This window comes from Coregonus clupeaformis, chromosome 34 (assembly GCF_020615455.1).
Source record: "Coregonus clupeaformis isolate EN_2021a chromosome 34, ASM2061545v1, whole genome shotgun sequence".
Taxonomy (NCBI): Eukaryota; Metazoa; Chordata; class Actinopteri; order Salmoniformes; family Salmonidae; genus Coregonus; species Coregonus clupeaformis.
The window spans coordinates 43748288-43772354 of NC_059225.1; the positions used below are offsets into that span (position 1 = coordinate 43748288).

At 44.0% G+C, this 24067-nt stretch overlaps 1 protein-coding gene across 1 annotated transcript in view; it reads right to left on the reverse strand.

The window, feature by feature from the left end:
- The window catches only part of dok6 (docking protein 6), an 88919-nt gene that overhangs the window by 48237 nt on the left and 16615 nt on the right, over positions 1-24067 (reverse strand). Inside the window, exons 2-3 of the mRNA XM_041862210.1 lie at positions 9812-9919; positions 4031-4145 (exon numbers count right to left, since the gene is read on the reverse strand). Of these exons, the coding sequence (XP_041718144.1) occupies positions 4031-4145; positions 9812-9919 (223 nt within the window). The remainder of the gene's footprint in view (positions 1-4030; positions 4146-9811; positions 9920-24067) is intronic.

Here is a 24067-nt window from a genome sequence, read left to right on the forward strand (position 1 = left end):
ATTGTAAATTCAACCCATATTTATGTTTATTTATTTTCCCATTTGTACTTTAACTATTTGCACATTGTTATAACACTGTATATTTATATATAATATGACATTTGAAATGTCTTATATTATTATTATTTATTTTTTTGGGGGGGGTAGATCAGCTTAATATTGCAGATAGATTGTAACTTCCATCAATGTAATTGTCTGCATCACTTCCAATCCTCCATGTTTTTTATATATATACTCCCCTTTATTACTTTTCAACCCTGCCATCCTTTCCCTACTTGGGGTAAATTAGTGAACAACAATGCCCAGGCCTCTACTTCCAGCCTATACTTACTATCTACACCTTATGGACACAGTCAATTTTACAATCATTCTATTTTATTTGTTTTTGCTCCTGAACTTCTTCTACTCTCAACCTCTCCGATCATTTTCATGATGTCCATCCGGTTTGCTTCTATAAGTCATATCTTTCTAACTGTGCTCTTTCCCAAAAGCTCCCAACATACAACCTATATACTTATTATGGACACAGTATGCTTACATTATTAGTTATCTTGTTATTATTTGTTGTTATTAGTCCCATCCTTCAACTCCATTCAATACCTCCCATCTATCTCTTAACACCATCCATATAGGATTATTTGCCATATGTATTTCAACCGTACTGTGATGTTTTACAAAAGTTCTGAACCTTTCTATTCTCATTGCTTCTACAGATTGTGAATTAAAAATAAACATTTTGGCTAAAAGTATTATTATATTATTGATCGATTGACTATGACTTTTCAGATCACCCAGTAATGCTATCTGCAAGGTTAGCTCCAGGTAAATATTGCAATCCTTTAGCCATTCCTGGACCTGTGTCCAAAAACAAGCTACAAATGGACAGAACCATAACAAATGATCTAATGATTCTGTCTCTTCACAGCAAAATATGCAGAGCTGGGAAGATTGTATCCCCCATATAAATAACATTCTATTGGTAGCAAGAATTTTATATAATAATTTAAATTGAAGGATTCTAATTTTTGAATCCGGTGTCGTTTTGCGTGTCAGTTCATAAACACTATGCCATGGGATTGGTACGTCAAAAATCTCTTCCCAACTATTTTGCAATCTATATGGGACGGCTGTCAATCCTTTGGTCCTTAAGTGAAGCTGATATACTTTTTTATTTATCACAGTTTTCCTTAACCAATTATGTTCTTTAATGCAAGGCCGACAGACAAGTTCCTTACTTTCTCCCCCTTCCACTTTCCTCTTCCACTTTTGCGGTAAGGCTGTAATTATTTGGTTGTAATTTTGGGTAGAGCAGACATTTCCATATGTTTTTGTTAGCTGCATGTGCGACATAACTCCACCAGTCCTACCAATGATATCATTTACGAACATTATACCTTTTTTAAACATTCTGTCAAAAAATAAAGTTTTTTTGTCAATTAGTATATTTGAATTTAACCACAATATTTGTTGCATTATTTGTTCTGTCATTTCTGGAGGATTAAATTGAAATTGCAACCAACTTTCTATGGCTTGTTTTAGAAATAGTGATATTTGGGAGATTATTTCCTTTTCAAATAACTGAAAATGAGTGGTTGTAATCTGAATAAAGGGAAAAAAGGCCTTTCTTGAACATTGGGTGAGACAATCTTACTAATTTGCTTGAGAACCAGTTCGGATTTAAGTATAACTTTTGTATGACTGAAGCTTTTAGTGATAGGTCTAATGCTTTAATATTTAATCATTTCTGTCCTCCGAATTCATATTCATTATATAAATAGGCCCTTTTAATTTTGTCTGGCTTGCCGTTCCAAATAAAATTGAATATAGGCAAGACCATAAGCAAATAGGTAAACTGGGATAATACTAAAGAGTTAATCAGGGTGATTTTTCCACAAATTGACAGGTATTTACCTTTCCATGGTAGCAAGATCTTGTCTATTTTTGCTAACTTTCTATTAAAATGTATTGAAGTGAGATCATTTATTTCCTTTGGGATATGTATTCAGAGTATATCCACATCACCATCAGACCATTTTATTGGTAAACTACATTTTTAATTCTATGCGCTATACATTTTGCTAGAATTTTTGCATCACAACACTGAAGTGTAAGGGGCCTCCAATTTTTTAAATGGACTGGATCTTTATATTTTCCACTTGTATCCTGTTTCAGTAATAATGAGATCAGACCTTCTTCTTGAGTGTCAGATAATCCTCTATTTACATAGGAGTGGTTAAAACATGCTAATAACGGTCCTCTTAGTATATCAAAAAAGGTTTGGTATACCTCGACTGGTATGCCATCCAAACCTGGAGTTTTTCCGGACTTAAAGTCTTTAATTGCATCCAGAAGTTCCTCCTCTGTAATTTCACCTTCACATTAGTCTTTCTGTATGGCTGTTAATTTTACATTATCAATAGAAAAAAATCCATACAATTAGCTTCAGTTAGAGGAGATGGAGGCGACTGAAAAGAAAACATATGCTTAAAGTACTTTGTTTCCTCCTTCAAAATATAATTTGGTGAATCATGGGTGACTCCGTCAATTGTAACCAGTTTCATTAAGTTATTTTTGGTAGCATTCCTATGTTGAAGATAAAAAAATAATTTGGTGCATTTTCCCCCATATTCCATCCAGTTTGCTTTATTTTTATAATATATTACACTTGATATTTCTTGAATAAGTTTCTCCATTTCATTTGAAATGTCTTTATTCTTTTGGAACTACTGAGTTTAATGTTTACTGTTAATATTTATTGTTTATTTCACTTTTGTTTACTATCTACTTCACGTGCTTTGGCAATGTTAAGATATGTTTCCCATGCCAATAAAGCCCTTAAATTGAATTGAATTGAATTGAGAGAGAGAGAGAGAGAATGGGGAGAGAGTGGAGATAGAGTTCACTGCACCCCATAAGCCACATAATCTCTCCCCTGAGATCCACTGCTACAGCTCACATCAGCACATCAGCACCTTAGCACACACACACACACACACACACACACACACACACACACACACACACACACACACACACACACACACACACACACACACACACACACACACACACACACACACACTCACACACTCACACACTCACACATACTAAAATCCCCTGCAACCCGTCTACAGCAGATCACTGTCCTTGTTTGTTTGTGTATGTCTCTTCCACCCAGTGCGCAATTAACTACTGTTTACTTCTCTGTTTGTGACATTACAGGATTGGAGAGGAAAGGAGAGGAAAGGAGAGGAAAGGAGAGGAAAGGAGAGGATGGAGAGGTGCTAATGATATCTCTGCAGGACCACTGCTCACTCTATTTCTCTCTCATCCCCACTGTCTCTCTCTCTCCCTCTCTCTCTCCCTATCACTATCCATATCACTATCATTCACTCTTCCCAATCATTCTCTCTCACTCTTTCCCTCCCCATCCCTTTATCACTATGAATCCAATATCCATCCTCCTTTATCTCTCTGTGTTTCTCTTTAGTTCTCTATAAAGACTCTTAACACTATTAACTCAGCCAGTTCCTGCAGCAGAATTCATTACAACCTATCAGATCACAGCATTCTGCTCTACTAGGATCCAGAGGGATGCAACCATATATATATAATACCCAAGTACCCCTCCCCACAAACCCACACACACACACACACACACCTTTCTTAGTTAATACAGTACAGAATCACATGCCTGGTGCTTGGAACACCTTCAGTACTCAATTGTCTTTCTCTCTCACTCTCTATCCTTCCCCTGTAGCTCAGCTGGTAGAGCACGGCGCTTGTAACGCCAGGGTAGTGGGTTCGATCCCCGGGACCACCCATACACAAAAATGTATGCACGCATGACTGTAAGTCGCTTTGGATAAAAGCGTCTGCTAAATGGCATATTATATTATATTATTATTCTCTGTTCTTTTCTCTCTTCTATTGCTTTCTCCCTCTCTCTCCCCCATACTCATCATCCCCCCTCCCTCCCTCCTTCCCTCCCTCCTTCCCTCCCTCCATTCCCCAGCGTTGCATTGCTTACCTGACTCACAGGCAAATGTCTTGGAAGTCTCGTCGTAGAAGATGATTGCCATTGCGTGTTTCTTGGTCTCCGGCGGCATCCGTGTAATGTTCTTGATATTGTGAAGCTCCGTGATCTAAGAGAAACAGAACAACAAAACATTAGCCAAATCAACAAGACGACAGCCGAGAGGACAAGGGAACACATCGTCTAGTTATGTTAGCTTCCAAATAAAACATAACGAGATCCAGAAATTAAAGCCAAGTTTTAGAGATAAATTGGTTGTTCGACTTGCTCCCTTAACTGATAGTTTATCATCTTAAATGACTGTTGGTGATGTTCTATACACGCATAATTGCAAAACAAAATGTAATTTTATCATATTTATTTACACAATATTCATATCTCATAAGCTCTGTGAGACCTGTTGAAAGGAGCTATATGAATGCAACTCATTACCACTTCTATTGTTTAATTTATTGTGAAGAAGACCATTTATATTGTGTAATGGATTAACAAGCTTGTCATATACATTATGGACAACTCAGTCTCCTAAATGAGAGTTTAGACATCCGTTGGTCTGGCTCTAACTAAAAAAACAACAAGAGCCATCGGTGAAACTGCTTCACTTTGCAAACGACCACTAAAGATCCAATCAATACTCAGGAGGAGAATCAAAAGCTCCTAAATCATGTTAACTCTGGGAGTTAACAGTCATTTAATTGAATATCTTGTGCATTTATAGGGCTGTTTTATTCAACAATCCGCTCTCTGTTCGCTGCTGGACAGATAAGAGCCATTACATTATTGTAGAGTACTCGCTCAGAGCCAACCGTGGGCACAATGCCAGCCTGGTGGGAATGTATTAGGTGGGCTCACTGCCCATATACTGTAGTAAAATGTGTGTGTGTGTGTGTGTGTGTGTGTGTGCGTGACAGCGTTCGTCCCTGCGTGCGTGTGTTGCCCATATAGTAAAAACCTGACTGTTAGAGCTCAGTGCCACGAGCCATACTAACATACCACATGAAGATTGAAGATTTCTATGTTTGATTTGATTATTGCTAGTGAAATAAATTCCATGTTCCATGAACAGCATTGTCTGTTCAAGACTGTTGTGAAACTGCATCACAAGGCATTGTGATGATGAGGTTGTACAAAACTGTATTGAATACCATTACCCTCAGTATTCAATATCCAGAAAATAGCATCGCTACCATCTGTTTGCATTGCTGACGTGAGGAAGTGAATATGAAGTGAATATGGTTCCTATCTTCCCCCAGAAACACAGAACTGGCAGCCAAGACCACATCAGCACTGGAGCTAGCTGGGCTCTGTGTGGTTAGCCAGCCTCTCCTCTCCTCTCCTCTCCTCTCCTCTCCTCTCCTCTCCTCTCCTCTCCTCTCCTCTCCTCTCCTCTCCTCTCCTCTCCTCTCCCCTCCTCTCCTCTCCTCTCCTCTTCGATCATCTTCTCTTCTTTCCTCTCAGAACACAGCCACAAAGCTGTTGTCAAGAATATAGCCTAAAGGCATAAACTCTCTAAAAGTTACTTCCCTACGGTTTACTGCTTATTTATTTAAACTTTATGAACCAAACCATTGGTGGCATTTTATGGCTGTAAATGCCTTTGTCAAGAGCTCTTGACATAGAGAGGCAGCCAAAATAGTAAACAAGGGAGACAGGGAGTGGGTCCTGCTGAAAATATTTAGAGAATTATTCAGTTGTATACTCCGAATCAATATTCATATAATAATAAGGAATTCCCCTCGACCACGCACACAAATTGGGGGGGAAAAAACATTATTTCCCATTGACACCCAGTGTAAAAGAGCCAACTTTGTCGTTAATTTTTGGTTATACAGAAATAACAAAACATGGCGAAAAACTGCTGTGTTGTTCAACCTACAGTTCGCAATACTCCTACGTAGGGAAATAGAGCCTGCGAGAAGAGACCTGTAGCTACAGTCTATTCGGCGTGGGAGAGTGGGAAATGTGGGGACCCGGTGTCCAAGTCGGCTATGTGTGTGGAAAACATTTCATCACATGTAAGACATTTAACTTATTTAGTATAGTTTGTTTGTACTGTAAATCCATTCACTACTTGTAGCTGTATAGTCTGTTTGTACTGTAACTCCATTCACTACTTGTAGCTGTATAGTCTGTTTGTACTGTAACTCCATTCACTACTTGTAGCTGTATAGTCTGTTTGTACTGTAACTCCATTCACTACTTGTAGCTGTATAGTCTGTTTGTACTGTAACTCCATTCACTACTTGTAGCTGTATAGTCTGTTTGTACTGTAACTCCATTCACTACTTGTAGCTGTATAGTCTGTTTGTACTGTAACTCCATTCACTACTTGTAGCTGTATAGTCTGTTTGTACTGTAACTCCATTCACTACTTGTAGCTGTATAGTCTGTTTGTACTGTAACTCCATTCACTACTTGTAGCTGTATAGTCTGTTTGTACTGTAACTCCATTCACTACTTGTAGCTGTATAGTCTGTTTGTACTGTAACTCCATTCACTACTTGTAGCTGTATAGTCTGTTTGTACTGTAACTCCATTCACTACTTGTAGCTGTATAGTCTGTTTGTACTGTAACTCCATTCACTACTTGTAGCTGTATAGTCTGTTTGTACTGTAACTCCATTCACTACTTGTAGCTGTATAGTCTGTTTGTACTGTAACTCCATTCACTACTTGTAGCTGTATAGTCTGTTTGTACTGTAACTCCATTCACTACTTGTAGCTATATAGTCTGTTTGTTTGTGTTGTTGTGAAGCCCTACAATATAAAAATGTTATATGTAGTGAGAACGCTCTGCAGCAAGCAATGTTGAAAAGTTATCTTTAGACATGTTATACTTTTCTTAAATGTAGTTTTGTAATTTACTAAAACAAGCAGACAACAAGAAAATTGCTTTGAAAAAGGTCACGTTTTTGCTGTGAGCCAATAGGGTAACTTAGGTAACCACAGGTTGTTTTCCAGACAGGCGGGCGGGGCCGCGACGTTCTATCTAATACCGACTGGGAGTATAGACCACGCAGCACCCTTCAAAACACAAAAGCAAATCCACTGTTGTTGTTTTCTCTGCAGAATTGTTCTGGAACACCTCAGATGGAACCTTTCCTAATCTGTGTGGAGATTCTAGGGAAGCATTTTCAGGTGCACTGGGGAGCACTGTGGGGAAACATTATCAGGTGCACTGGTGCATGTGTTCTGTCATCATTCAATCTGCTGTTGGTAGCAGACCTCTATAGGAGAGGTTAATACTACACAGGCGTTTCAATTTGATGGTATGATGTAGTAGAAAAAGTTACATAGCTATCTCAAATCAGCATAGGCCTCCAGTCAGTCCACCCCTTGATGAGGTGGCGAAGTGTCTGATAACTAATGATAGTGTATTAGACAGCGTGTTATAAAGCATTAAAGGGTCCCTCTCATAATACAGCCACACATTCAAGAGCCCAGCCACATTAAACACTGGTGTCCCTCCCAGTCCCTATCTGAGGCTATATCTCCTCTCCTCCCATCACTACAGCAGAGCCACTTAACTCACTTAACATCATCCTCGCCACTGATAATGAGGCCTAATTGGGGTATTTTCAAAGGGCTTAAGAAGCGGGGAGAGATATATTATATTCCAGATTATCCTCCTCAAAGGAAGAGAAAGGCCCTGGAGGAACGAGATAAAGCGGACAAATGTGCCTTAATGGATTCTTAACAGCAATTTGTACCCCATGTGAAACACTTTTATGAAAGACAAATAAAATGATTTTTTGGGGTCGGTTTGTGTGTAATAAGATTTTTCTGATTTATGTGTAATAAAATAAGTGCTTGGCGATATTGTCTGAGGGAAAATGGTGGTTGGGGCTTGTTATAGGGTAAACATTAAGGTTGTGGCTAAATTGTGATGGGAGGCGATACTGTTAAAAGGGTCAATAGACTCAGACAAATGAATTTCTGTCTGGCCTGGTGCTGCGTCTAAAACGTATCTGTCTACTGAGTGTACCCTTCATATCCAGACAACATATTATTTGGACATCCAATGAGGTGAATATATATATATATATATATATATATATACAGTGGCTTGCGAAAGTATTCACCCCCCTTGGCATTTTTCCTATTTTGTTGCCTTACAACCTGGAATTAAAATTGATTTTTTGGTGGTTTGTATCATTTGATTTACACAACATGCCTACCACTTTGAAGATGCAAAATATTTTTTATTGTGAAACAAACAAGAATAACTATTCACCCCCCCAAAGTCAATACTTTGTAGAGCCACCTTTTGCAGCAATTATAGCTGCAAGTCTCTTGGGGTATGTCTCTATAAGCTTGGCACATCTAGCCACTGGGATTTTTGCCCATTCTTCAAGGCAAAACTGCTCCAGCTCCTTCAAGTTGGATGGGTTCTGCTGGTGTACAGCAAACTTTAAGTCATACCACAGATTCTAAATTGGATTGAGGTCTGGGCTTTGACTAGGCCATTCCAAGACATTTAAATGTTTCCCCTTAAACCACTTGAATGTTGCTTTAGCAGTATGCTTAGGGTCATTGTCCTGCTGTAAGATGAACCTCCGTCCCAGTCTCAAATCTCTGGAAGACTGAAACAGGTTTCCCTCAAGAATTTCCCCGTATTTAGCGCCATCCATCATTCCTTCAATTCTGACCAGTTTCCCAGTCCTTGCCGATGAAAAACATCCCCACAGCATGATGCTGCCACCACCATGCTTCACTGTGGGGATGGTGTTCTCGGGGTGATGAGAGGTGTTGTGTTTGCGCCAGACATAGCGTTTTCCTTGATGGCCAAAAAGCTCAATTTTAGTCTCACTTGACCAGAGTACCTTCTTCCATATGGTTGGGGAGTCACCCACATGCCTTTTGGCATACACCAAATGTGTTTGCTAATTTTTTCTTTAAGCAATGGCTTTTTTTCTGGCCACTCTTCCGTAAAGCCCAGCTCTGTGGAGTGTACGGCTTAATGTGTTCCTATGGACAGATACTCCAACCTTCAGGGTTATCTTTCGTCTCTTTGTTGCCTCTCTGATTAATGCCCTCCTTGCCTGGTCCATGAGTTTTGGTGGGCGGTCCTCTCTTGGCAGATTTGTTGTGGTGCTATATTCTTTAAATTTTTTAAATAATGGATTTAATGGGGCTCCGTGGGATGTTCAAAGTTGTGGATATTTTTTTATAACCCAACCCTGATCTGTACTTCTCCACCACTTTGTCCCTGACATGTTTGGAGGGCTCCTTGGTCTTCATGGTGCCGCTTGCTTGGTGGTGCCCCTTGCTTAGTGGTGTTGCAGACTCTAGGGCCTTTCAGAACAGGTGTATATATACTGAGATCATGTGACAGATCATGTGACACTTAGATTGCACACAGGTGGACTTTATTTAACTAATTATGTGACTTCTGAAGGTAATTGGTTGCACTAGATCTTATTTAGGGGCTTCATAGCAAAGGGGGTGAATATATTTGCATGCACCACTTTTCCGTTATTTATTTTTTTTCTTTTTTTTTCATTTCACTTCACCAATTTGGACTATTTTGTGTATGTCCATTACATGAAATCCAAATAAAAATCCATTTAAATTACAGGTTGTAATGCAACAAAATAGGAAAAACGCCAAGTGGGATGAATACTTTTGCAAGGTACTGTATATATATATATATATATATATATATATATATATATATATATATATATACACAGTATAACTGAAAGGAAGAGAGGATTGGTGGATATTTCACAGTAAAAGACAGTGACAGTATATAAAGTGATGTTTAGTGTTTACCTTGTGAAAGCTTCTGAAGTATGCTGCCTTCTCATCTTGGTATTTCTCTAAACGTCTGGGGCCTTTACTGGACGCCTTCTTAAACACCAGCCAGCACCTCCTGAAGATCTGTGGAGAACACATGGAGAACAGAATCATGAGAACACCATCAGAAGAACCCCAAACTATGGAGATGTTCCCCTGAAGAATCTGATCAGAAACCCAAACCAGAATGCTGTTCCCCTGAAGAACCTGATCAGAAACCCAAACCAGAGAGATGTTCCCCTGAAGAACCTGATCAGAAACCCAAACCAGGGAGATGTTCCCCTGAAGAACCTGATCAGAAACCCAAACCAGGGAGATGTTCCCCTGAAGAACCTGACCAGAAACCCAAACCAGAGAGATGTTCCCCTGAAGGACCTGATCAGAAACCCAAACCAGAGAGATGTTCCCCTGAAGGACCTGATCAGAAGCCCAAACCAGAGAGATGTTCCCCTGAAGAACCTGATCAGGAACCCAAACAAGGGAGATGTTCCCCTGAAGGACCTGATCAGAAGCCCAAACCAGAGAGATGTTCCCCTGAAGAACCTGATCAGGAACCCAAACAAGGGAGATGTTCCCCTGAAGAACCTAATCAGAAACCCAAACCAGGGGGATGTTCCCCTGAAGAACCTGATCAGAAACCCAAACCAGAGAGATGTTCCCCTGAAGAACTTGATCAGAAACCCAAACCAGGGAGATGTTCCCTGAAGAACTTAATCAGAAACCCAAACCAGGGGGATGTTCCCCTGAAGAACCTAATCAGAAACCCAAACCAGAGAGATGTTCCCCTGAAGAACCTGATCAGAAACCCAAACCAGAGAGATGTTCCCCTGAAGAACTTGATCAGAAACCCAAACCAGGGAGATGTTCCCCTGAAGAACCTAATCAGAAACCCAAACCAGGGGGATGTTCCCTGAAGAACCTAATCAGAAACCCAAACCAGGGGGATGTTCCCCTGAAGAACCTAATCAGAAACCCAAACCAGAGAGATGTTCCCCTGAAGAACCTAATCAGAAACCCAAACCAGAGATATGTTCCCCTGAAGAACCTGATCAGAAACCCAAACCAGAGAGATGTTCCCCTGAAGAACCTAATCAGAAACCCAAACCAGAGAGATGTTCCCCTGAAGAACCTGATCAGAAACCCAAACCAGAGAGATGTTCCCCTGAAGAACCTAATCAGAAACCCAAACCAGGGAGATGTTCCCCTGAAGAACCTGATCAGAAACCCAAACCAGAGAGATGTTCCCCTGAAGAACCTGATCAGAAACCCAAACCAGGGAGATGTTCCCCTGAAGAACCTGATCAGAAACCCAAACCAGGGAGATGTTCCCCTGAAGAACCTGACCAGAAACCCAAACCAGAGAGATGTTCCCCTGAAGGACCTGATCAGAAACCCAAACCAGAGAGATGTTCCCCTGAAGGACCTGATCAGAAGCCCAAACCAGAGAGATGTTCCCCTGAAGAACCTGATCAGAAACCCAAACAAGGGAGATGTTCCCCTGAAGGACCTGATCAGAAGCCCAAACCAGAGAGATGTTCCCCTGAAGAACCTGATCAGGAACCCAAACAAGGGAGATGTTCCCCTGAAGAACCTAATCAGAAACCCAAACCAGGGGGATGTTCCCCTGAAGAACCTGATCAGAAACCCAAACCAGAGAGATGTTCCCCTGAAGAACTTGATCAGAAACCCAAACCAGGGAGATGTTCCCCTGAAGAACTTAATCAGAAACCCAAACCAGGGGGATGTTCCCCTGAAGAACCTAATCAGAAACCCAAACCAGAGAGATGTTCCCCTGAAGAACCTGATCAGAAACCCAAACCAGAGAGATGTTCCCCTGAAGAACTTGATCAGAAACCCAAACCAGGGAGATGTTCCCCTGAAGAACCTAATCAGAAACCCAAACCAGGGGGATGTTCCCCTGAAGAACCTAATCAGAAACCCAAACCAGGGGGATGTTCCCCTGAAGAACCTAATCAGAAACCCAAACCAGAGAGATGTTCCCCTGAAGAACCTAATCAGAAACCCAAACCAGAGATATGTTCCCCTGAAGAACCTAATCAGAAACCCAAACCAGAGAGATGTTCCCCTGAAGAACCTGATCAGAAACCCAAACCAGAGAGATGTTCCCCTGAAGAACCTAATCAGAAACCCAAACCAGGGAGATGTTCCCATGAAGAACCTAATCAGAAACCCAAACCAGAGAGATGTTCCCCTGAAGAACCTGATCAGAAACCCAAACCAGGGAGATGTAAAGTAATAAACAATACTAAAAACCAACAGACAATGCAACCTTTGAAGTCTGAAAATAGACATAACTGATTACACAGCCAAACAAAAGAAAATGCTGACATTATCAAAGGCATTTTTTATCATAACACAATGAAAGGTATTCATTTAGAAAATTGGGCTGAGTGTATAAAAAATAAATATATATATATAATAATAATTTGATACATTAATAAGCATCTTCACTAATTCATTTTTCCATCTCCTTTCCAAGTGTTCCAGTCTCATCATTTATCTGTGTGGATATTAATCCAGACTCAATGAGATGCTCACCGGTGCATCACCACATTAATAACTCAAAGAGCAAATGCCTTCCTCTCAGTCAATTGAAACTGGGCTGTTTGTGCATTCATCTATTTAGCAATCCAGACCTATTTGTTTGGATGCAGTGCTACTGCACAGTCACAGACACACGTACACACACACACACGCATGCGCCCACAGCCACACACACATACTGTGTGCCAAAGGGCCACAATAAGGTCAAGATCGAAAGGGGACATACGCACTCAAAAACGCTCCCTCTCTCACCGTCACACAGGAGAGAGAGAGAGAGAGAGAGAGAGAGCGAGAGAGAGAGAGAGAGAAACAACACACATCCTTCAGTTTATTTCTGCACTTATAACTTGGTAATGACACGGCAAAGCAATGTTAAAACGTTGACAGCTGATATGTCTCGGGTGTTTAGTGAGAGAGGATAAAGCAGTGTAATAGTAGCTAGGTTCCTTTGTGTTGGCTTTCTCAGAGGTAGCCTACTGATGTAGCTTACTGAGTATTGATTGGCTGACCAAAGTCTGGTACATCCCCCCCTGCAGGGACTTAGAACTCTCTAGATCACACACACACACACACACACACACACACACACACACACAAAGAGCCACAACAAGGTCAAGATTGACAAAGGGACACAAACACTAAAAAACTCTCCCTCTCTTTAAATAAAATAACTCCACAATCATCTCTCCACTTCACTCTCGTCTGTCTGTCTGTCTGTCTGTCTGTCTGTCTGTCTGTCTGTCTGTCTGTCTGTCTGTCTGTCTGTCTGTCTGTCTGTCTGTCTGTCTGTCTGTCTGTCTGTCTGTCTGTCTGTCTGTCTGTCTGTCTGTCTGTCTGTCTGTCTGTCTCTCTCTCTCTCTCTCTCTCTCTCTCTCTCTCTCTCTCTCTCTCTCTCTCTCTCTCTCTCTCTCTCTCTCTCTCTCTCTCTCTCTCTCTCTCTCTCTCTCTCTCTCTCTCTCTCTCTCTCTCTCTCTCTCTCTCTCTCTCTCTCTCTCTCTCTCTCTCTCTCTCTCTCTCTCTCTCTCTCAATTCAATTCAATTCAATTTAAGGGCTTTATTGGCATGGGAAACGTGCGTTAACATTGCCAAAGCAAGTGAAGTAGATAGTAAAAAAAAGTGAAATAAACAATAAATATTAACAGTAAACATTACACTCAGAAGTTTCAAAAGAATAAAGACATTTCAAATGTCATATTATGTATATATACAGTGTTGTAACAATGTGCAAATAGTTAAAGCACAAATGGGAAAATAAATAAACATAAATATGGGTTGTATTTACAATGGTGTTTGTTCTTCACTGGTTGCCCTTTTCTTGTGGCAACAGGTCACAAATCTTGCAGCTGTGATGGCACACTGTGGTTTTTCACCCAGTAGATAAGGGGAGTTTATCAAAATTGGGTTTGTTTTCGAATTCTTTGTGGATCGCTGTAATCTGAGGGAAATATGTGTCTCTAATATGGTCATACATTTGGCAGGAGGTTAGGAAGTGCAGCTCAGTTTCCACCTCATTTTGTGGGCAGTGTGCACATAGCCTGTCTTCTCTTGAGAGCCAGGTCTGCCTACGGCGGCCTTTCTCAATAGCAAGGCTATGCTCACTGAGTCTGTACATAGTCAAAGCTTTCCTTAAGTTTGGGTCAGTCACAGTGGTCAGGTATTCTGCCACTGTGTACTCTCTGTTTAGGGCCAAATAGCATTCTAGTTTGCTCTGTTTTTTTGTTTGTTCTTTCCAATGTGTCAAGTAATTCTCTTTTTGTTTTCTCATGATTTGGTTGGGTCTAGTTGTGTTGTTGTTGTTGTTGTCCTGTGGCTCTGTGGGGTCTGTTTGTGTTTGTGAACAGAGCCCCAGGACAAGCTTACTTAGGGGACTCTTCTCCAAGTTCATCTCTCTGTAGGTGATGGCTTTGTTATGGAAGGTTTGGGAATCGCTTCCTTTTAAGTGGTTAATGTAGCATGGGTCTCTCTCTCTCTCTCTCTCTCTCTCTCTCTCTCTCTCTCTCTCTCTCTCTCTCTCTCTCTCTCTCTCTCTCTGTGCGCTGTATTTCTTTCTCTCTTCGCAAATGTCTCTCTTTCTTTCCCTCTCTCTTCCATTGCGCTCTCTCTCTTTCATGAAGGATTAATTGAATCAAACCAGAATAATCCACATCTGAACACCTTATTCTACAGTCTTTTCTTATTCTAGTAGTACATCCATAACCTATATCATCCATAACCTATATCATCCATAACAGAGCAGACACTGACAGTGAAAGATCCTTAGTCATTGTAACTTTTTACATCATTATACTACTACTGTGTGATTTACTCCGACTCTGAGATGTCAGTTCAAGATGTCACACATCCCCTCTGTGGTCTTTTAATACTTTATATCTCACTGACAGCTTGGCTCATGGACCTCTTGGCTCGCATCCACTTTATTATCCTAATATAATAATTTTATGGCATCCAGAAAGACCAGGGAAGGTGTCCTCTACCCTTAACGGTCTGTGTAAATGCATAAAGCGCCTCTCCGTCTTGAACAGAGTGATTTAAACCAAATACAAATTTACAGCCCATTACTGATAAATGCAATAGCTTGAGATTGTTGTGATATTGTGCATTTAAATAGAGCATGCGGTTACCAGTAGCAACTTTGGGATGACTGGAACACTGTTGTGAAAACTGTGGTGCACTTAAAGTATGCACTTATCTGAACTGCATTTATAAGGAGTCAACTATAACTTATTAGGCCTAATACCGTATCTAGGGGCTTCATGTTGAAGAAGAGGATCTTTCTATTTCCTGTCTGAGATAGCTAGCTGATATTAATCTGTGTGATGTATAATTATCTCTCTCTGCATCGTCATCGTGGGGGGACTGTGTATCCAGGATTCATTTGTTTACTCTATAAAAGGAACACAGCGCCCGAACTTGGCACTCCAGGTAATTGACTGGAGTGAATTCATGCCTTGGTCCTTATCTGTTTTGTTCCTACTGATGGGCCTCTGGGCCATTAGTGAGGCTCATGACTATTATACAGAGGAAACAAGAGAGAGAAAGAGGGAGAGAGAGAGAGAGAAAGAGAGAGAGGGACGGAGGGAGGGAGAGAGCAAGAGAGAGACATTGGGGGAGAGAAAGAGAGGGTCGGATAGAGAGAGAGAGGTACAACACGTAATGCTTTAATGTAGCATGGGTCACTTAAGGTAATGATGGGCTGTACCTATAAAGTGCTTTCTTCCTTCTGCATGTATTAATCAGGACAGAAGAGGCCATAGTCAACAACCAATCTATTTTCTGAATAGTTTACCTAAGGACAAAACAACACCACATTACATTAAAACCCAAGAGGTAAGAATGAGCTGTCTGGTCATTGATCATAACCTACATCTCCATGATGTGGCTAGTCATATAGAAACTGACTCAACTGTTGTCTCAAAATCCCTTCTGGGGCGATGAAACAAAACCATTCATTGCCTACCGCACACAAAGTAATTCACTCGGAGAATGCCGAGATTAAGTCATTACAACACTGCAAAAGCAAGCTCAGAGAGATAGCTACAGTGTTTATAAGAACAAAAGGTATTAACGGAAAGGCTTAATTTCGCCTGTTCCACAGTTGTCAAATGCTTTGTCAAGGAGGGCCTATTCTTGGCAGTGTTTCTGGGTCTTATTTAGGAGGACTCTTACACTGATTTTAATTACATGGAGGTGAATGAAACTCTGAAGCTTCAAGAATGTGTGACTAATTAGAATGCCGGAACATTATTCTATGCGAAGGTGAGTGTGTGCGTGTGTTTGTGTGAAAAAAGGATGTTGTGAGAGTACAATCAGCATCTTTTCTTTGAGGTGTGATCTGAGTACCAGAGGATGAAAGCACTGGTGTCACAAGCTGATGTGGATGCGGTGTTGGAGTCAGGCGCAGGACACAGAAGCTTAGTCGAAACAACTTTAATTGTCACAAAGACAATAACAAAAATAACGGGCCTCAAACACAGGAGGCGAGCGATTACACCAACAGTGCGTAAAAACACTAACTACTAGAGCACAATAAAGATACACCAACGGACAGGCGGACAACAACACACAACTGCAAACAAAACCAAAGGAAACTTAAAGGTGACATAATCAATACATAAGACGAAACAGGTGCACCAACAAGACAAAACCAAACAAACATAGAGAACATCAAGCGGTAGCAGCTAGTACTCCGGGGACGACGAACGCCAAAGCCTGCCCGAACAAGGAGGAGGAGCAGTCTCGGCGGAATTCGTGACAGTACCCCCCCCCCTTGACGCGCGGCTCCAGCCGTGCGCCGACCCCGGCCTCGGGGACGGCCAGGAGGACGTGGAGCAGGGCGCGTAGGATGACTACGGTGGAACTCAGTCAGGAGGGATGGATCTAAAATGTCCCTCCTAGGCACCCAGCACCGTTCCTCCGGACCGTACCCCTCCCACTCCACGAGATATGTAGGACCCCCATCCGACGTCTCGAATCCACGATGGACCGGACTGAGTACGCCGGAGCCCCTCGATGTCCAGTGGGGGCGGAGGGGTCTCTCTTATCTCACTGTCCTGGAGTGGACCAGCTACCACCGGCCTGAGGAGAGACACATGGAACGAGGGGTTAATGTGATAGTCATTAGGCAGTTGCAACTTGTAACACACCTCGTTCAATCTCCTCAGGACTTTAAATGGCCCCACAAACCGCCGGCCAAGCTTCCGGCAGGGCAGGCGAAGGGGCAGGTTTCGAGTCGAGAGCCAGACTCGATCTCCAGGTGCGTATACTGGACCCTCACTGCGGTGGAGATCGGCGCTCGCCTTCTGCCTGCGGATGGCCCGCTGCAGATGTACGTGTGCAGCGTTCCACGTCTCCTCCGAGCGCCGAAACCACTCATCCACCGCAGGAGCCTCGATCTGGCTCTGATGCCATGGTGCCAGAACCGGCTGATACCCTAACACGTACTGGAAAGGGGTCGGGTTAGTAGAGGAGTGGCGAAGAGAGTTCTGAGCCATCTCTGCCCAGGGGATATACCCCGACCACTCCTCCTGCCGGCCCTGGCAATATGATCTCAGAAACCTACCCACATCCTGGTTCACTCTCTCCACCTGCCCATTACTCTCAGGGTGGAAACCCGAGGTAAGGCTAACCGAGACCCCCAAGCGTTCCATGAACGCCCTCCAGACTCTAGAGGTGAATTGGGGACCCCGATCAGACACTATATCCTCGGGAACCCCGTAGTGCCGGAAGACGTGGGTGAACAAAGCTTCAGCGGTCTGTAGGGCAGTAGGGAGACCCGGCATTGGGATGAGACGACAGGCCTTAGAGAACCGATCCACAACGACCAGAATAGTGGTATTCCCCTGAGAGGGGGGAAGGTCCGTGACAAAGTCCACCGAGAGGTGAGACCACGGCCGTTGTGGAACGGGCAGGGGTTGTAACATCCCCCTGGGCAGGTGTCTAGGCGCCTTACACTGAGCGCACACCGAGCAGGAGGAGACATAAACCCTCACGTCCCTAGCCAATGTTGGCCACCAGTACTTAACACTAAGGCAGTGCACTGTCCGGCCAATACCTGGATGTCCAGAGGAGGGTGACGTATGAGCCCAATAAATGAGACGATCACGGACCTCGAGCGGCACGTACGTCCGACCCACTGGACACTCTGGGGGAGTAAGGTCAATGCGTAAAGCCCGCTCAATTTCCGCATCGACCTCCCATACCACCGGTGCCACCAGACAAGACTCCGGCAGTATGGGAGTGGGCTCAACGGACCTCTCCTCTGTGTCATACCGCCGGGACAGGGCGTCTGCCTTACCGTTCTGGGACCCTGGGATGTAAGTGATCTTAAAAACGAACCGGGTCAGAAACATGTTCCAACTAGCCTGACGAGTGTTCAATCTTCTAGCTGCCAGGATGTACTCCAGGTTACGATGGTCAGTCAGAATGAGAAAAGGGTGTTGAGCCCCCTCAAGCCAATGCCTCCACACCTTTAGGGCTTGAACCACGGCTAACAGCTCCCTGTCCCCTACGTCATAATTACGTTCCGCCGTGCTGAGCTTTTTAGAATAAAAAGCGCAGGGACTGAGCTTAGGAGGCGTGCCGGAGCGTTGCGACAGTACTGCCCCAATACCGGCCTCTGACGCGTCCACCTCTACCTGGAACGCTAAAGCGGGGTCCGGGTGCGCCAGCTCCGGAGCCGAAGTGAACAGGTCCTTCAGTTTACTAAACGCCCTGTCCGCTTCAGCCGACCACTGCAAACGCACCGGACCCCCCTTCAGCAGGGAAGTAATGGGAGCTGCTACCTGTCCAAAACCCCGGATAAACCTCCGGTAGTAATTGGCAAAACCCAAAAACTGCTGCACCTCTTTAACAGTGGTTGGGGTTTGCCAGTTACGCACGGCTGACACACGGTCAATCTCCATCTTCACCCCTGACGCGGACAACCGATGACCCAAGAAGGAGATGGACTCCTGGAAAAAACAGACATTTCTCTACCTTGACATACAAGTCATGCTCCAACAGCCTACCCAACACTCGGCGCACCAGGGCTACATGCTCGGCTCGTGTAGAAGAGTACACTAGGATGTCGTCAATGTACACTACCACACCCTGCCCATGCAGATCCCGGAAGATCTCGTCCACAAATGATTGGAAGACTGAAGGAGCATTCATTAACCCGTATGGCATGACAAGATACTCATAATGACCTGAGGTGGTACTAAATGCCGTCTTCCATTAATCTCCCTCCCTAATGCGCACCAAGTTATAGGCGCTCCTGAGATCCAGTTTTGTGAAGAAACGCGCTCCGTGCAATGATTCAGTCATACTCGCAATCAGAGGAAGAGGGTAACTGTATTTAACAGTGATCTGATTGAGACTACGGTAATCAATACACCGGGCGCAACCCTCCATCCTTCTTCTTCACAAAAAGAAACTCGAGGACGCAGGGGAAGTGGAGGACCGTATGTATCCTTGTCTCAGGGACTCAGCTATGTATGTCTCCATAGCCGCCGTCTCCTCTTGAGACAGAGGATACACATGGCTCCGCGGGAGTGCCGCACCTGTCTGGAGGTTTATCGCACAATCTCCCTGTCTATGAGGTGGCAATCGCGTCGCCCTCGTCTTGCTGAACACGAGTGCCAAATCCTCATACTCAGGGGGAATGTGCATTGCGGGCACTTGGTTCGGACTCTCCACCGTGGTCGCCCCAACGGAAACACCTAAACATCGCCCAACACACTGGTCAGACCATTCCTTGAGAGCCCTCTGTTGCCACGAAATGGTGGGGTCATGGGTGATTAACCAAGGAAGCCCCAGCACCACGGGATACGCAGGAGAGTCAATCAGGTACAACTGAATGATCTCCTCATGACCCCCCTGCGTCTTCATCTTTAGTGGCGCTGTGACCTCCCTAATCAACCCAGATCCCAACGGGCGGCTATCTAGGGCATGGACAGGGAAGGGTGCATCAACGGGCAGGAGGGGAATCCCTAACTTAGTACAACATTTCCGATCAATAAAATTCCCAGCTGCGCCTGAATCGACTAGCGCCTTATGCTGGGAATGAGATGCAACCTGAGGAAATACCACAGGTATACACAAGTGAACAACAGAGAGCGCTGGGTGAGTGGGGCGCCTACTCACCTGAAATGACTCCCCAGTGCGCAACCTGTTGCCCCGATTCCCTGGAGACCCTCCCCAGCACCTAGCCGCAGTGTGTCCTCCACGGCCACAGTTGGTGCAGGGGAAGGCCCCCCTCGGGTTCTCTCTCCTTCTCTCTCTAGCGCCAGCACCCCTGAGCTCCATAGGGCTCGGCTCGGAGGTGCTGGGGGATGGAATGGACGGCCCCAACTCGGGACGTCCGCGGGTGGCCAGCAGGGTATCCAGACGGATGGACATGTCCACCAGCTGGTCGAAGGACAGATTGGTGTCCCTGCAGGCCAGCTCTCGACGAATGTCCTCACGCAGGCTACACCGATAGTGGTCGATGAGGGCCCTCTCATTCCACCCCGCATCCGCCGCTAGAGTCCGGAAATCCAGGGCGAACTCCTGTGCGCTCCTCTTTCCCCCTGTCGGAGGTGGAACAGACGCTCCCCCGCCGCTTTACCCTCAGGAGGGTGATCGAATACAGCCCTGAAGCGGCGGGAGAACTCCGCGTAGCTGATGGTGGCGGCGTCTATTCCCCTCCATTCGGCGTTGTCCCACTCCAACGCCTTGCCGGAGAGACAGGAGATGAGGGCGGAAACGCTCTCGTATCCCGAGGGCGCCGGGTGTATGGTGGCCAGGTAGAGTTCCACCTGAAGGAGGAACCCCTGACACCCGGCTGCGGTGCCATCATACGCCCTCGGGAGCGAGAGCCGAATCCCACTGGATTCCGGAACTGGTCTGGTGGGGCTGGCCGATGGTGGTGGTAATGTAGGAGGAGGTGTGGGCACGCCTCCCCTTTCCCATCGGCACAGGGTGTTCATCACCTCCTGCATGGCGGAGCCGAGTTGCTGGATCCTGGCATCCTGGCAGCTGACCCGATCCTCCAGCGACTCGGTCGCCGCCGCTGCTCCTGCTGACTCCATAGTAAGGTGTGTTGTTCTGTCACAAGCTGATGTGGATGCGGTGTTGGAGTCAGGCGCAGGACACAGAAGCTTAGTCGAAACGACTTTAATTGTCACAAAGACAATAACAAAAATAACGGGCCTCAAACACAGGAGGCGAGCGATTACACCAACAGTGCGTAAAAACACTAACTACTAGAGCACAATAAAGATACACCAACGGACAGGCGGACAACAACACACAACTGCAAACAAAACCAAAGGAAACTTATAGGTGACATATTCAATACATAAGACGAAAAAGGTGCACCAACAAGACAAAACCAAACAAACATAGAGAACATCAAGCGGTAGCAGCTAGTACTCCGGGGACGACGAACGCCAAAGCCTGCCCGAACAAGGAGGAGGTGCAGTCTCGGCGGAATTCGTGACAACTGGTTTCTACTACACTAGCCCATTACATTTGTGTGAAGAATTACCCCAGATAAACTTTGCTGTAGCTACTGTATGTTGCTGTCTTTTGACTGTAACAAATAACCGTTTTCCATTTGTCTACAAGAGCTTTTAAAGAAGAGTATTCTATTTTTCATGCTCCTTTAGTCCCTTATCGTATAATAAAGCAACAACACTCAGAGGATTTTGATACAAGCAGTCCACAAGGTACCCATTGATAACTATATTGATTTCAGTGTGGAAATAAAACAATTGTACAAAACACCAACAATTATGTCTCACAAAGACATATTATGGCCAATCACAGTGTAGCTTGTTCATCAGCTTTGACCTGCCTCTCAGCAGAGGTCCAGAGGCTGAATATGGACTGGAGCATATCTCTCAGCTCTCTGAGGCAGAGACATGCTGATTGCACTCTGAAATCTCAATGGCTGATTAATCACTGGAAGTCCTGACCTGTCTTTATGAGTGTTCCGAACAACCCAGACCTTCCAAATCATAACACTCCTCTTCACAGATGTTTCAAATCAGAATACTATTCAATGCTCAGCACACAAACAGGTAAAATATGATGTAAATATTTAGCCATGGCAACCTATTTTACATACAGTATGACCACAAGCCAATTATATCCTATGTGGGTAGTAGGACTGAGTGTTTCTTCAAGATACAGGACTCATACAAAATGCTAGAGGCAGAGGCCACAGGCATTTTGGATCGAAAGTAAACTTGGTCATGAAAATGTACTTTGTAATAATTTTGGGTTTTCTAAAGTTGAGAACAAAGTAATTTAAAATATATTTTTATACCATCTCTTCAGTACTTTGCTGGTTTTAGTTCTGTGCCATAGCTTGTTTTGTGCAGTGAAATTTTCCTGAGTATGATCTTAGCTGATCAAAAGACAACAGAACACAGCTGGAGATGAGTGTGTGTGTGTGTGTGTGTGTGTGTGTGTGTGTGTGTGTGTGTGTGTGTGTGTGTGTGTGTGTGTGTGTGTGTGTGTGTGTGTGTGTGCGCGCCTGCGTGTGTGCATGTGTTTGTGAGTGCGTGCATCCCCGCCTGCCTGCATGTGTGACCTTTCCTGCTCCAACGGGAGGAGACATGACAGCCAGCTGTGTGGGATTGAGGCAGAGATTCTCTCCTCACCTTTATATGTCTGGATACACACCTGAGGAAGCAGCTGGCACAGCCCTGGGCTCACTCATTAGCTGTGTGTGTGTGTGTGTGTGTGTGTGTGTGTGTGTGTGTGTGTGTGTGTGTGTGTGTGCATGTGTGTGTGTGTGTGTGTGTGTGTGTGTGTGTGTGTGTGTGTGTGTGTGTGTGTGTGTGTGTGTGTGTGTGTGTGTGTGTGTGAGTGAGTGCGTTTAACGGAGACGGTCCAATTTGTAGCCAACCTGTTATTTTCAAGACAGAATGCTTTAGCGCCCACAAGACTACTTCATCAGAGCAAATAATATTCTAATTCTTCTTAAACTACGTCAAATTCATAAAAGTGCTCCTTTAAACCCCAGAAATAAGTCACCACAGTCATTTCCTGTAAGTGGCCTCTGATGCTAAGTCCCTCCATTAACTTCTCTCAGAACATTGTGAAAGTTCTGCCGTTATTGAAGATGTGTCTGGCCTCTCAATAAAACATTAGCAAACTCCCCCGTAGGCACATTACTCACCTGCTGAACAGGCTGAGAAACCATCTAAAGACATGAAAATGATTTCCAATGACAGCTAGCTCCAGGTATTTGACTTCTCTCATTTCTGTTAAAAAATAGCAAAGCCTCTCTGCAAGTTCTGTTCAGGAACAAACAGAGTTTAATATTGAAACATAATCAAAACCTCAGAGAGAAGTGTGCTCACAGTAACATTCACTATTTCTCAGGTGCTGGGTAAGAGAGGACACATGTAATGTTGAGAGGAGACCAGAACTCTGGTTTATGTTTCCAGAAAGGGAAGTTTGATTTGAAAAGGAAGCAGCGATAGGATGAATGACAACTTTCTGACCATTGCCTGGAGGTAACATTTTATTCTACAGCCCTAGGCTATTTCAGCTGATATTTACCAGGTATCCATACAGTACTGTCTTGTACTTATTCAAGTAATTAAACTACGATACCAACATTTGTAACGTAGTAGTGTTTGTTTCAAGGAATCCCAAAAATGCAGAAAAATAATAATCATCAATAACCATCTAATTGCCATTCTACAAAGTCACTTCTAAGCCAACACCAAATTAAAAGCCTAATAAAGTGTAACCAATATGGACGTAGCTACAGTAGCATGTAGCCAATACTATTTTAGCTACAGTTCCATGGCCTGAGCTCCCCCCCATGCAGAGTGTACCATATTCCCATGGTGATAATGAGTGCTGATGGACTATGACAGACCAGGCCCTGCAATATCAGCCGCTGCTGTTGGCAATCAATTTCAGACAGCGGCGGGCCAGCGGCGGGCCAGTACCGCGGTCCATCTTTATAATTTGATTTGTTATCCCGTCGGACAGTTGGTACAGCAATCATAGCAGCTATCATTTCCCTCAAACCCCCTCACAGCCCCACCCCGCACAAGAACATTTCTACAATTTGACAGCAAATGTGATGACTAGAAATGTCTATTTAATTGCACTCGTGACCCTACTCCCATTCTCACCCCGACACTAAGCCACACATATATAGTAGCCACATACACATACACA